Source organism: Calonectris borealis, chromosome 1 (assembly GCF_964195595.1).
Source record: "Calonectris borealis chromosome 1, bCalBor7.hap1.2, whole genome shotgun sequence".
In the NCBI taxonomy this organism is placed as follows: domain Eukaryota; kingdom Metazoa; phylum Chordata; class Aves; order Procellariiformes; family Procellariidae; genus Calonectris; species Calonectris borealis.
Window position 1 is genome coordinate 84,066,392 of NC_134312.1, and position 11,408 is coordinate 84,077,799.

The 11,408-nt window shown below is 46.2% G+C and overlaps 1 protein-coding gene across 2 annotated transcripts; it reads left to right on the forward strand.

Annotated features, from left to right (window-relative positions):
• The first annotated feature begins 1,039 nt into the window (after positions 1-1,039).
• LOC142089906 (NKG2-D type II integral membrane protein-like) lies at positions 1,040-7,536 on the forward strand. 2 transcript variants are annotated; one of them, XM_075167077.1, is made up of 6 exons: positions 1,040-1,139; positions 1,606-1,854; positions 2,912-3,010; positions 4,131-4,282; positions 4,753-4,856; positions 6,871-7,536. In XM_075167077.1, the coding sequence occupies exons 2-6, from the start codon at positions 1,608-1,610 to the stop codon at positions 6,980-6,982; spliced, it is 714 nt and encodes a 237-aa protein (XP_075023178.1). In that variant the 5' UTR covers positions 1,040-1,139; positions 1,606-1,607; the 3' UTR covers positions 6,983-7,536. The 2 variants fall into 2 exon arrangements, with proteins under 2 accessions (XP_075023178.1, XP_075023262.1); XM_075167161.1 differs by lacking the exon at positions 1,040-1,139 and having other exon boundaries at positions 1,603-1,854.
• The last annotated feature ends 3,872 nt before the right edge of the window (positions 7,537-11,408 follow it).

Below are 11,408 nucleotides of genomic sequence, written 5' to 3' on the forward strand. Positions count from 1 at the left end.
CCTAACCCCATCCTGCAAGCTAGTGGATTCCTCCTGGGTCACCAGACCCTGCTTCAACCTCCAGTACACTTCCTTTTTATGTCTGAGTTTAGGCAGGAGCTCCTTGCTCATCCATGCAGGCCCACTGCCACCTTTGGTTTGTATCCTACTCATTGGGGTGGACCATTCTTGAGTTCAGAGGAGCTGAAAACCAACCAGCTATTCTGAACCCCTCTTCTCTCCAAGTACTGTCTGCCATGAGATTCTTGAAACTCAAATTCCTGAGCAGACCAAAGTCTGTTTTCCTGAAGTCCAGGGCTGTGAGTCTGCTTTTCATTTTTTTTTCCCATTCTTTTCAGGATCCTGAACTCCACCATCTCATGGTTACTGCAGCCAAGCCTAACCCCAGCCTTTAAATCCTCGACCAGTTCTTGTCCATGTCCTTAACAATAAATGGAGTAAGAAGAAAAAGAAGGGAAACAAAATTAAGAAAAGGGATGGAAAATATTTTTAGCTTTCGAAATTAAACATATGTTCCTGGTAACCTATAAAGTGAAAACAATTATGCAAATGTTCATATAATTATGTTTCCAGATTTTTATTAATTCTCAGAATTATCAAAATGAGTGATTTGTGAAGTCCTCTTCTGTTCTGAAGGTACTATAATCTCTCTTTTCCATCTGAAGCCAAGTCCCAACCTATCTGCAAAGCAAGCGTGAGAAACTTTGTTCTACACAGACCAAAAAGTTGGGTGGAAAGACTGATATTGTTGGACAGATCTGAAAAATGGTTCTTGTAGGAAAAGAACTGGCAGTACAAGCCTATGATATTAGTAATGGATTCTACAGATTCAACTTGTTCAATGTATTCTGCTGCTCAGTGAATGTGACATTACAATTAGTTCAAACAGAGTTTCGTGTGACCAAGGCAGGCACAGGTTTTGTCACTGTAACCCTGAACGGGTAAAGCTTTGTGCTGGGGTAAAAGAATGCAAGTTTCCTGTGTGGGTCGCCACAATACTTTTTTCTCATCTCTCAGTTGCCCTGTTTCCGTTTGATGGTAATGATCACTTTGCCATCCTGCAGAGTCACATATGGAGACCAGGACAGATGCACCACCTGTTCTGCTATTACATTTCAGCTTCCTCCTATGGAATTAAGGTAACCACCCCACCCTCCCCCCCAAATTTCTCTTCCAAATGCTCAAAGGACTTTTATTTTTAAATCAGTGTGTCATTGATATAGATCAAATGAATCTGTATTGGTTTTATTGACGGTGCTTGCAGGGAAAGAAAGAAATGCATTCTGCAAATTGTCCCACTAGAATTACCCATGTCTATCCATTTGCTACATAAGAAAATTTAATTCTTCACCTTTGTCATCTCAGCCAAGCCTAAGTTGCTTACTTATATTAGTTCATATACAGAATGTTAGATAACTTCACTTCCCCGTGAAAGCAAGATTCCTTGTCTAACATTGACCTACCTAGCATCTGTCATAGCAGCAGTTTAATCACAAAAGAGAGAGCTTTTCATGAGCTATTGTCATCGCTTAAATGATTTTGTATTCCAGAAACATCATTCCTTCTGTGTATTACTCTTCTGCTAATAATATGCTCTGTCGTTAGAAATGATTCCAAACTGCTGGGAGGAAAGCTCTATTGACCTTCAGGGAAATTCAGATCCAGACCTGGACTTTGTAGCTAATCGGACTTCTAAATTCCAAGTAAAGCAAAGTGAAAAAAAGCAACGCTTAAAAGTATGTGAAGGGAATAAAAAGGAGCACATCTATCTGAATGTGAAACGCAACACTTCCTCCAAGAAACAGATGATGAGAAGACAAAGAACAGAGGAGAAAAAGAACATGGAGAACAAAGGTAAAGTCTGTTAATAATGGGAAAGATGTGTGCATTACTGAATAAACAGTCTAACAGATTTCATGTCTGAATTAGAGATTTGCATTTGTATGCTAAAATTCTTTCTTTTCCATCCTGCTGTTTGAAGTTGGGAAGGATGGGCAGTTCAAGGCAGGTTAAAGTTGGAGACTTGCAGCTCCAACAGAGTAAGTAATGTGTGGTCTAATAATTTCTGTTGATGCCGTATCAAAACAGTCATTATATTTGGACTTCTCTTCAGACGTAATCCTGAGTTATGACTGATCAATAAGCCCCTACAATGGGAGAAGGCTCAAAGGAGATGGGCAAGTGCAATGTGCTCATGAAGTATGCAGTGACTGAACATGGTTATCAGAAAAAAAGTTGAACTTAACGTTAAGGGGACCAGAGTGTTACCTTTTTTTAGATTAACAGTTGTATCGGGTGGATCAACTGGCTGTACCAGTTGGGTGGATCAGCTGGTTGTGTAAATTTTTGTCCATGAGTTAATCAACAGAGTGTGAATGTCTTCCTGAGTTAGCCAGACCAGCATGGGGGGAGTGTGTATGTGACTCAGCCTAACACAGAGTACAACCACTGAAAAACTGACAAAAAGAGCTTTGAAGAGAGCAACAGGCTTGAGCTGCTTAAAGCTACGTATTCCTTCCTGGTGCCACCCAGTGTTGCGATGGTGAGCATATCATAGAGTCTGGCAATGAGAATCACATTTGTATTGTGATTCAGCTGTGTGTTGAAATTGCTATATTCTGCTAAGTGTAACTTGCACTTGTGCTGTGCTTTCAACACATGGCTGTATCATTCTGCTAAATCCGAATCCCGTGTAATATCACATCTCTTCAAATAGGTAAATTTGGTATTAAACATTAAATCATCCATGTGTGGAATATTGAAAAGAACCTAGTCAGACAGTATTGGACTCTGATATGAGTGCAGGCTGAGGTAAACAACTCTGCAGTTCTATATAAGTTGTATTTTTAGAGCTGATCCCATTGAGAAAAACTCACCTTTCTCACATTTATGTTCTTTTTCTTCTTGTTAGATTCTCCTGTTTCATGTACTACCCGCTGGATTATCGCAGTGATTCTAGGGATCCTCTTCTTGGCATTGCTGGGAACAACAGTGGGTTTTATTATCAAGGGTAAATAAATCTCCTCCACTGAAAATATTTGATTTGAATTTAGAACTTTGTCAGGGAGCAAAACAGAGCTCTTGAAATCTGCTCAGGGGTCCAAAAAAGTGTGGAAGTACCTTTTCTCCCTTAAAAAAGACTTGCTTCTTTTTTCTGAGATTTTTAAATGTTAAGCTTGGACTAGTTAGACCTGCTCTCAGCAGGAACAAGAGAATAAGGGGTAGAGGGTATCAAAGATGCCTTTGAAAGGGCGACTGGGTAGACTTCAGTGTATAGCAAGCACACTGTGTTGGGTGCTCAGCCACTCAGGAACATTTACACCCTGATGAATACAGCTGTAGGCTGGAGGACATAACCTGAAGGCCCATTTCTTTTCTGTGGGTTTGGAGATCAGTGTTGTACCGCGAGAGAATGAACCCTGAGGTGTTCAGTGGCCGTCCATGGGCTAGTAGCACCAGCTGCTCTCCGGTTAGGAAGGAAAAGGAGGGTGCTTCAAACTGCAAGACCTCAATTGTTTATATGCTCCATATAACAGTATACTGTTATAAAATGATTCCTGGGAAGTTTAAGCCTTTTGACCAGCTTGCCGTGAAATGCTATGAAGCTGAGGTTCAGGCAAGTACAGTAATCGGAAATGCCGTTCGTACAAAGCAGCAGTGCTTCAGAAATGTGCTACAGGATGCGCCCTAGCAGCAGCCAGCGCTAGGGGTGGAGGCTGGGTGGAAATAGGTGACCTGCCACAAACCTGTCAGGTGCCAGTACTTTGTCTGTCCCATTGGACAGAAGGAAACATGGGCCAAAGATGAAGTTTATATGGAGAAGACAGAACAAAAATGGGAGAGAAAAACAAAAAGGTAAAAACACTGGGAAGGGAAAGGAAGGTCCCAAGAGACCCCTACATGCTCTCCCACCTATTCCCGATCTGGAAAATGGATGCCCTTTACAGAGCCCTTCAGAGACTCTGATGCACGTAATTACACTGTCTTTGCAAGTCTCAGAAGAGCTCCGAGGATGGCTCTACTGTAACTGTGGAGAACCATTTTCTGGAGAGGGTGTATTTGTGAAATCTGTTTGTGATGAACTAGGCTATGACTATCAGTGGGAAGAGAGATGTATGATTGTTTTGCAGGCTGTCTATGTCCACGCTGCCCTGAGCAGTGGGTAGCCTACAGAGGGAGCTGCTACTCCTTCTCCAAGGAGAAGAAGGACTGGCATTCCAGCCAGGAATCCTGTTGGGCACAGGGAGCTCATCTCCTGGTGATCAGCAATACCAGCGAAATGGTGGGTGCCTTTGCAGTGGCCAGGGCAGAGGGCCTTTGCCATGCAGGATGGTAGGATTATGGGGGAGCGGGTCCAAGGCACTGTACTGCCCGGCTCTTCCCCTCTGTGGGGAAGGGAGAGCTTAAAGGGCCTTTCCAAGGCACTGGGAGCCACCCATCGCCTTCCTGCATCTGGCGGAGGCAAGGCTTTCCCTTGGCCCCTTTGCCAGCGGGACTCGCTTCTCTCTGCCTGCCTCCACTGAGCTCGTCATGGGCTCAGCCCTCAGTCGGGGGCTGCCTGGCACCCTGAGACACTGTCTCACAAAGCAGGTCCCTGTAGGAAGGAAGGGCGTGGGTATTCAAAGGACATTGAGAAATGGCCCCAAACCTCCCTCTCTCACATAGCGCCCTTTTCTTTCCCCCTCAGAACCCAGGACTTGACTGGGTTTCTCCAAGTCTCCTGATCTCTCTCTGTCTCTCTATCCCTCCTAGGACTTCTTTCAGGTGATGCGCACCGAATCCCACTGGATTGGTTTGCAGAATAGAACTGATGGTGACTGGGCCTGGGTAGACGGCTCAAAACTGAGTGGCAAAAAGTGAGTATGGTGTTTCCTCTGTATTTTTAGATAAAGTAAAGGGCTTGAGATCCTTCCCATGCCTGTAACCCTTTTACATGAAATGTCCCATCTGTAGTCAATGGAAGTTGACCAACAATGAACACAGCTGCTAAGGGATGTTCAGAGTGGCCGCAGGCTCTAGCAGCTCCAGAACTAAGGGGTTCCTCCTGCCCAGCTGCTGGAGCCCAGTTTGGGGCACCCAGAGACCTGGGAGTTTCTATCCCAGGCTGATGGACACAGCTGCTACTTTCCTGTTTGCAGGTTTAACCAGTAGTGAAGCTGAGCATGTATCCCAGAGACACAAACATGGACACAGACGCACATGCAAACAAAGGACTCTGACACAGCTGGCTACACAGACTGCCACAGACGAGGCACTGCCTTCAGCAGCACCCACGTGTAAAGCTACCAGGACTCACATAAAGCACAACTATAGGCAGATAAATCCCTTTCCTCCTCTCTGGATGCTCAGGATTAAAGTTGACTAGTGAAGGCACATACACAATGCTTTCTAGGTTCACAAGAGAGAACACACACACACATTCACAGAACCCCTGAGTACCAGCATAGCACCTCTCCATTTGACACCCCTGCCCAGATCCCAGTCCCTCTTACCTACCCCATAGGTTCCCTACTCACCAGCAGGTCCAGCTCAGTGCACTCTAGCCAGCAGAAACACTCACACACTTGTCTCACAGGCACCCCTCACTCACAGGACTCTCTCCAAATACCAGCATGGACCCTCTGCCCACCTGATACCCCTGCCCGGACCCAGGGCCTCCTACTCACCGGCTAGTGCCGCTTGGAGCTTCCTAGGGAATTGCACACGCGCAGCCCATGCACCCCAGGCTGGGGGAAGACACAAGCACTCTCCCCCCCAGCACCTGGCACACGGGCTGTGACCTGTGGTCCCGCTCCAGCCGCCGGCGCTGAGCCCCTCACTCACCCCGGTCCCCCCAGCACTGCGCCCGGGACATGCACACCGGTCCCGACCCAGGGGCTGGGCTGAGCCCCTCACCCGCCCCAGCACCTGGCACCACCACCCGGGGTCCTCTGACACCCCCCTCTGACTCCAGAGCCGGCACCACGTCCACTCGCAGGGTGCCCCCGGTTGCTGGCACCTCGTCCTTACAGCACTGACACACACGGGGCAGGGAGTGAGATTGCGGGGAGAGACAGTGAAGGAAGGGTTTGATGAGGACCCAGGACAGACTGCGGTGATCAGGTGCAGGGCTGGGTCAGGCAAGTGCTTACGCACCATCAGCAGCTGCTCACACACGACCCATCCCCTCCTCTCTGTTCACCCCCCTTCCCCTAAATGTTCCTCAACAAGTTTGGCACAGTCCTACAGGTCCCCCTCAAATATCCCAAATCCTCCTGTTCTTCTTGTTTCCCCCTTCTTATCAGTTACAAAGCCCAGGGCGTCCCTCTCCAAAGCTGTGCCTGGAGTTTCTTGATGGCCCGTCAATTAGTGGCTGAAGACTTCTGGTCTTTGCTGGCTCTGTTATTTCTTGTGTACCAGGTTTGTGTCTCTGTGGATTTTTGTTTAACCATTTCCTCCTTTTTATGCCCTTTTGCGCTGAAAGGGTTCTTGATTGAATAACCTTTATGAAGCAGAGGCTTTCACCTTCCACATACCCATATGACAGGTTTAAACTGGAATACTTGATGCTTCTGTCCCCAGGTCTCCAAACGCCTTAAGTGGAATAGCAAAAAAATCTCTTGTGGGACAGGACTTTTCTCTCTTTAGTGATGGGAAATGGAGAGCCCAGAATGAGACTGACTAAGTGAAAGTCTCACATTGAGCTCTGGGCATAGCAAGCCCCACTGCCAGACCTCCTGTGTCCCAGGATGAGTCTTCCCTGACACGAGGTTATGAAGTCCAGCTGCAGCGAGTCTCCTACCTCCAAAGCTGTGAGGTTTTCCCCCTGCCAAAGTGGGAGTCCCTCTCTAACATGCCCCTGCTTGTGTGCTCTGCTCGTGTCTCCCATAGGGTCCTGTTCAACAGCCCTGTGCAGAACTGCGCCGTTCTGCTGGAAGGTGCCATCCATGCTTCCAGCTGCGAAGTCCTTGCCCCATGGATCTGCGAGAAATCTCTTCAGTGACCTCCGTGGACCTTGTGTTAGGAAGCGTCCTTTGGAGAACTGTGCTAAGGCTTGATCCCTGTGAAGATGACTCAGAAAGCTTCTCTGAAAGAGTGCCTGGCTGTGCTCCTTGCTGCTGTGAGACCTGCCGTAGCGCAAGGAATGAATGCAGCTGCAGCCAAAGCCCTGGCACGAGCGGCTGCAACAGGTCTGAGTGCTGCTCCTGGCTCCATTCAGGATCACACTGGTGATGTTCATATTCATAGCCATCGGTTAGTGACAGACGATCTTCAAAGTGGTGGAGAGGGGGAAAGAGAGATTTCTCTAAGTCTCTCTCAGTCATTTTCAGAGATACCTGAGCACTGTCACTGGAACGCTGTCCTGGCATTGGAAGTCCTAGGGAGAGATGGGATTGTAATCTGTGAGCTCATGCAAGCTGTGGGTTAATTTTTCTCTCTCGTGAACGTTGGTGACATGCACCAAGGCTGAAAGCTAGCCTGAAGTTTGAAATTGGCCTGCTTTTGCAAGTGATTGGATCAGATGATATCCAGAAGTCCCTTCTAACCTAAATTCTTCCATGGTTTTTGTTTGTACCTGGAGAAAACTGGCTCCCAATGTTACATTGCTGTGTAACTAGCTGTGTAAACTTGTTACCCTGCTGAGATGAAAATAAACATGGGTTGCTGCTAACAATTTCTTCAGGAGTAGTGACTGTTCCTGTTTTCCTCCCCAGCATCATTGTTTAGTGCATTGGGTGACTGATAAATGGGCAGAAAGGAAGCTGGCAGCAGGAACAGAGTCAGGAGGGCAGGGGGTGAAATTTTTTCTTCGCAATAACACTGCAGAAGAGGATCTCCTGTTGCATAGGACAAGATACAGCTACAGCTATTAAACAGGCTCCTACCTCAGCTATGCCTGAGGAATTAGAGACTGACAAACTTACTTTTGTCAGTAGCCAAATAAGTGCAGTCCCTCATCTTCTAGCCTCTGTCCTAAAGCCGACTTGTGAAGGTGACCTCAGCCGCAAGTGCACCGCACCACCCACGGGTCTGTTTGCCCCGTGCTCTGAGTTTCCTCCAGAGCAGCTCTCCTCCTAAAGAAGTCCCTCCGTACCCCTCACCCACCACTTCTTTCCATGGGATGCAGTGGACAGATACACTTCCAATTTTTGTGACAAGTAGGCTACCCAAAGCCCTATGCTGTGCAACAACACCTTGACTACATGACAGGATGACTGCGATGACTTTTTAGTGACACTCTGCTGGTAGTTCATGATGATATTTCTTAAATACTGATGATTATGTTGTTAGGTTCATGCCCCTAAGTAGTCACAAAATAAGATATTAGAATTATCTGAGAGAAGTGTGCTTGTTACAGTGAGCCAGCTGTTCTTTACTGATAAAATTGAAGTTCTAGCGTATCACCCAGGATGCTTGAGGTGACAAAACAATCGCTGTTGCCATGTTTATCTGAAGAACATTTCTGAAAATCTCATCTTTAGCACCCCTTTGATGTTCAAAAAATGTAAGGGTCATTTAAATTTATGCAAGAGTAGTAAATGATTCTTTTTCTGTATTCTTCACAAGTATTTTAAAGAATGTTAAATTGTCATCGTACTTTAGCTTGTATTGACACTGATTTTCTCTCTTATTCCTATTTATGCAAAAAACACTCCAATCCTGATTAGCTGGCTTACCATAGGCAGTCCACTTCTAACATCTCTATATCCCACAAACCCTATTGCTTTTTTCCCAGGTGGCATGTCCAAATACTATCCATATCAAAGGTAATCCCCTTTTCTGTGCACCTTTACCATCAGAGCTTTAATTTATTACTCTCTGCCCTGCTTTTCTTTCTTATTTTTGAATGCCATGCTTGCACACCAGCTTGCAAGGTTACATGGACTGCCAGTTGCCCATGCCAGTCTGCTGTTCTTGAAGTCTTCTGCTCATCTGCTCTGGAAACTCAGTTGTTGCTCTCCTTTCCCTGACTATGGGATTGTGCTGTGTTGGCAAATAGAGAAGATATTGATGGGCCCTATGATGGATTAACTGTTGAAACTGAGGTTGTATCGGTGCTGCTGATTTTGTTGTCCTGTTGAGACATCAACTGTCAGTACTGCCGGTGGTAGTGCTGGAGCTTCTAGACTGGAATGTTGTCATATGGTCATCAAAGACAGGAATGAAAACCAAAAATATCCTCATATGCTCAAGTCCATTCCCTTGGGTTCAGCGCAGTGCTATAGCTATTGTGCTCTATGCATTTCCCAGTGCTGTATGTGGTCACGGTTTTAAATTCCCTATCTCTGGCCCTTGAGGTATTTCAGATACTAGACTCAGGATTTATATAGACCTATATAGCCCATATGCACATTAGCAGTGGGAATTGTTGCTGTGCAGCACTTCTGTGATGTTTTGACTAGGTGACCTCTGAAGTGTGCTATCATGAGACTTTAAGGATGTTATTCTAAGGCCACATCTATTCTAGAAGAATTGAATGTGCCAAGACGTGTTCTCTGCTGTCGAAACTGGCTGGGGCTCCATAATCACATGCTAATAAGCACACTGACCCTCAAAACAGGGCTTTGCCTAAATTGCAAGCTGGATGGTTTGAGACCAGGTGTGAGGGAGCAGCAAGGGCCAGCTGCTCTGTAGTGAGTGGATGCCTTGCTGGGAGCTGAAAGCAGTAACGTGGCTGCAGAGGCGATGGTCCATGTCCCTGCCACCTCTCCTCTCTTGTTGATAATTGTAGGACAAGTTTCTAACTTATTGGAGGGAAGCTCCATTTTTTTCCACCAGGCCTGGTGGATGCTATGGCTTAGGTGATACCTCGTCAGCTGCAGAAATAGGCCTTCTTTTGCTTCCTATTCAGAAAACCAAATTAGTGTGGGGAATAGAGACACCAGCACTGTGGCACACAACATAGACATAAGGTAAGAATATAAATCCAGTTTGTCCCAGAACTGTTCGATTGACTAACATGGATGTAGCCTAAGAAATCCTGTCTCATTTTTCACACAGGGTTACCATCTGTTTGGACTGCTGTTCTGTGTTTCACAGACAGGGTTGCCAGCTCCCTTCAGCAGTCAAGCATTTGTAGTCAACACGCAAAGTTAACATGTGCACAGGTTTAACGTGGGACTCTATTCTAATCCGCACAGGTTTATTCTGAGATTATACCTTCGACATGCTGAGCAGTCTGGATCTCGGTAGGTCTTCTAGTATTAGTAGTGTTGATTTCCACCGAAAGCATCATCAAGCAAATAAATCTTCCTCTTTGCTTGCACAGATTATCTTTCATCAAGGCATTTTTCCTGGAGGTTGCTATACATGACAAAATCACATATGAAGCAGGGTCAGCTACAGCAGGTTGCCTGGGACTGTGTCCTGTCTGGTTTTGAATATCCCCACCAATGGAGACTCCACAACCCCTCTGGGCAACCTGGTTCAGTGTTTGACCACTCTCACAGTATTTTTTTTTATTCCGTTCAGATTGTAATTTAAGTTTTTAAATTTGTGCCCATTGCTTCTTGTCCTGTCAGTGGTCACTAATGGGAAGAGTCTGGCTCCCTCTTCTTCATTCCCTCTTGTCAGGTATTTATATACATTGATGAAATGCCCCCTTAGCCTTCTCTTCTCCAGGCTGAACAGCCCCAGCTCTCCTAGCCTTTCCTCATATGAGAGATGCTCCAGTCCGTTCATCATCTTTGCAGCCCGTAGCTGGACTCGCTCCAGTAAGTCCATATCCTTGTTGTACAGGGGAGTCCAGAACTGGACACAGTACTCGATACATGGACTGACCAGTGCTGAGTAGCGGGGGAAGGATCACCTCCCTTGACCTGCTGGCAATACGCCTCTTAATGCAGCTGAGTTACTCGGTATTGACCCCTGGGGTACACCACTAATCACTGGCCTCCAGCTGGACTTTGTGCCAGTGATCACCACCCTCTGGGCCTGTCTGTTCAGCCAGTTGTCAATCCATCTCTCTCTCCACTTACCTAATCCCATACTTTATCAGCTTTTCTATGCAGATTTCATGGGAGACAGAGCCAAAGGCCTTAGTAAAGTCAAGACAAATAAAATCCCCAGCTCTCCCTTCATCCATAAAACCAGTCACCTCATTGTAGAAGGCTATCAGGTAGGTTAAGCATGATTTCCCCTTCGTAAATCCGTGCTGACTACTCCTGATACTCTTCTTGTCCTTCCATGTGTCTGGAAATTGCTCCATCAGCTTCCCAGGGGCTGATGTGAGGCTGACTGGCCTGTGGTTGCCTGCATCCTCCTTCCTGCACTTCTTGAAAACAGGAGTGACATTTGCTTTCTTCCAGTCCTCAGGAACATATCCCAGTTGCCATTACTTTTCAAAAATAATCAAGAGTGCCCTTGCAATGACATCAGTAGAAATGGTTATAATATGAGCACTTTAACCCAATATGGAGTCCAGATAG

What these genes read in the sequence shown, in the direction of transcription:
- LOC142089906 (XM_075167077.1), top strand. Translation starts at nt 1,608, where the DNA reads ATGATTCCAAACTGCTGGGAGGAAAGCTCTATTGACCTTCAGGGAAAT. An exon ending in AAAGAACATGGAGAACAAAG is followed by an intron (nt 1,855 to 2,911) that starts GTAAAGTCTGTT and finishes TCTTCTTGTTAG; the next exon opens with ATTCTCCTGTTTCATGTACT. An exon ending in TCAGCAATACCAGCGAAATG is followed by an intron (nt 4,283 to 4,752) that starts GTGGGTGCCTTT and finishes TATCCCTCCTAG; the next exon opens with GACTTCTTTCAGGTGATGCG.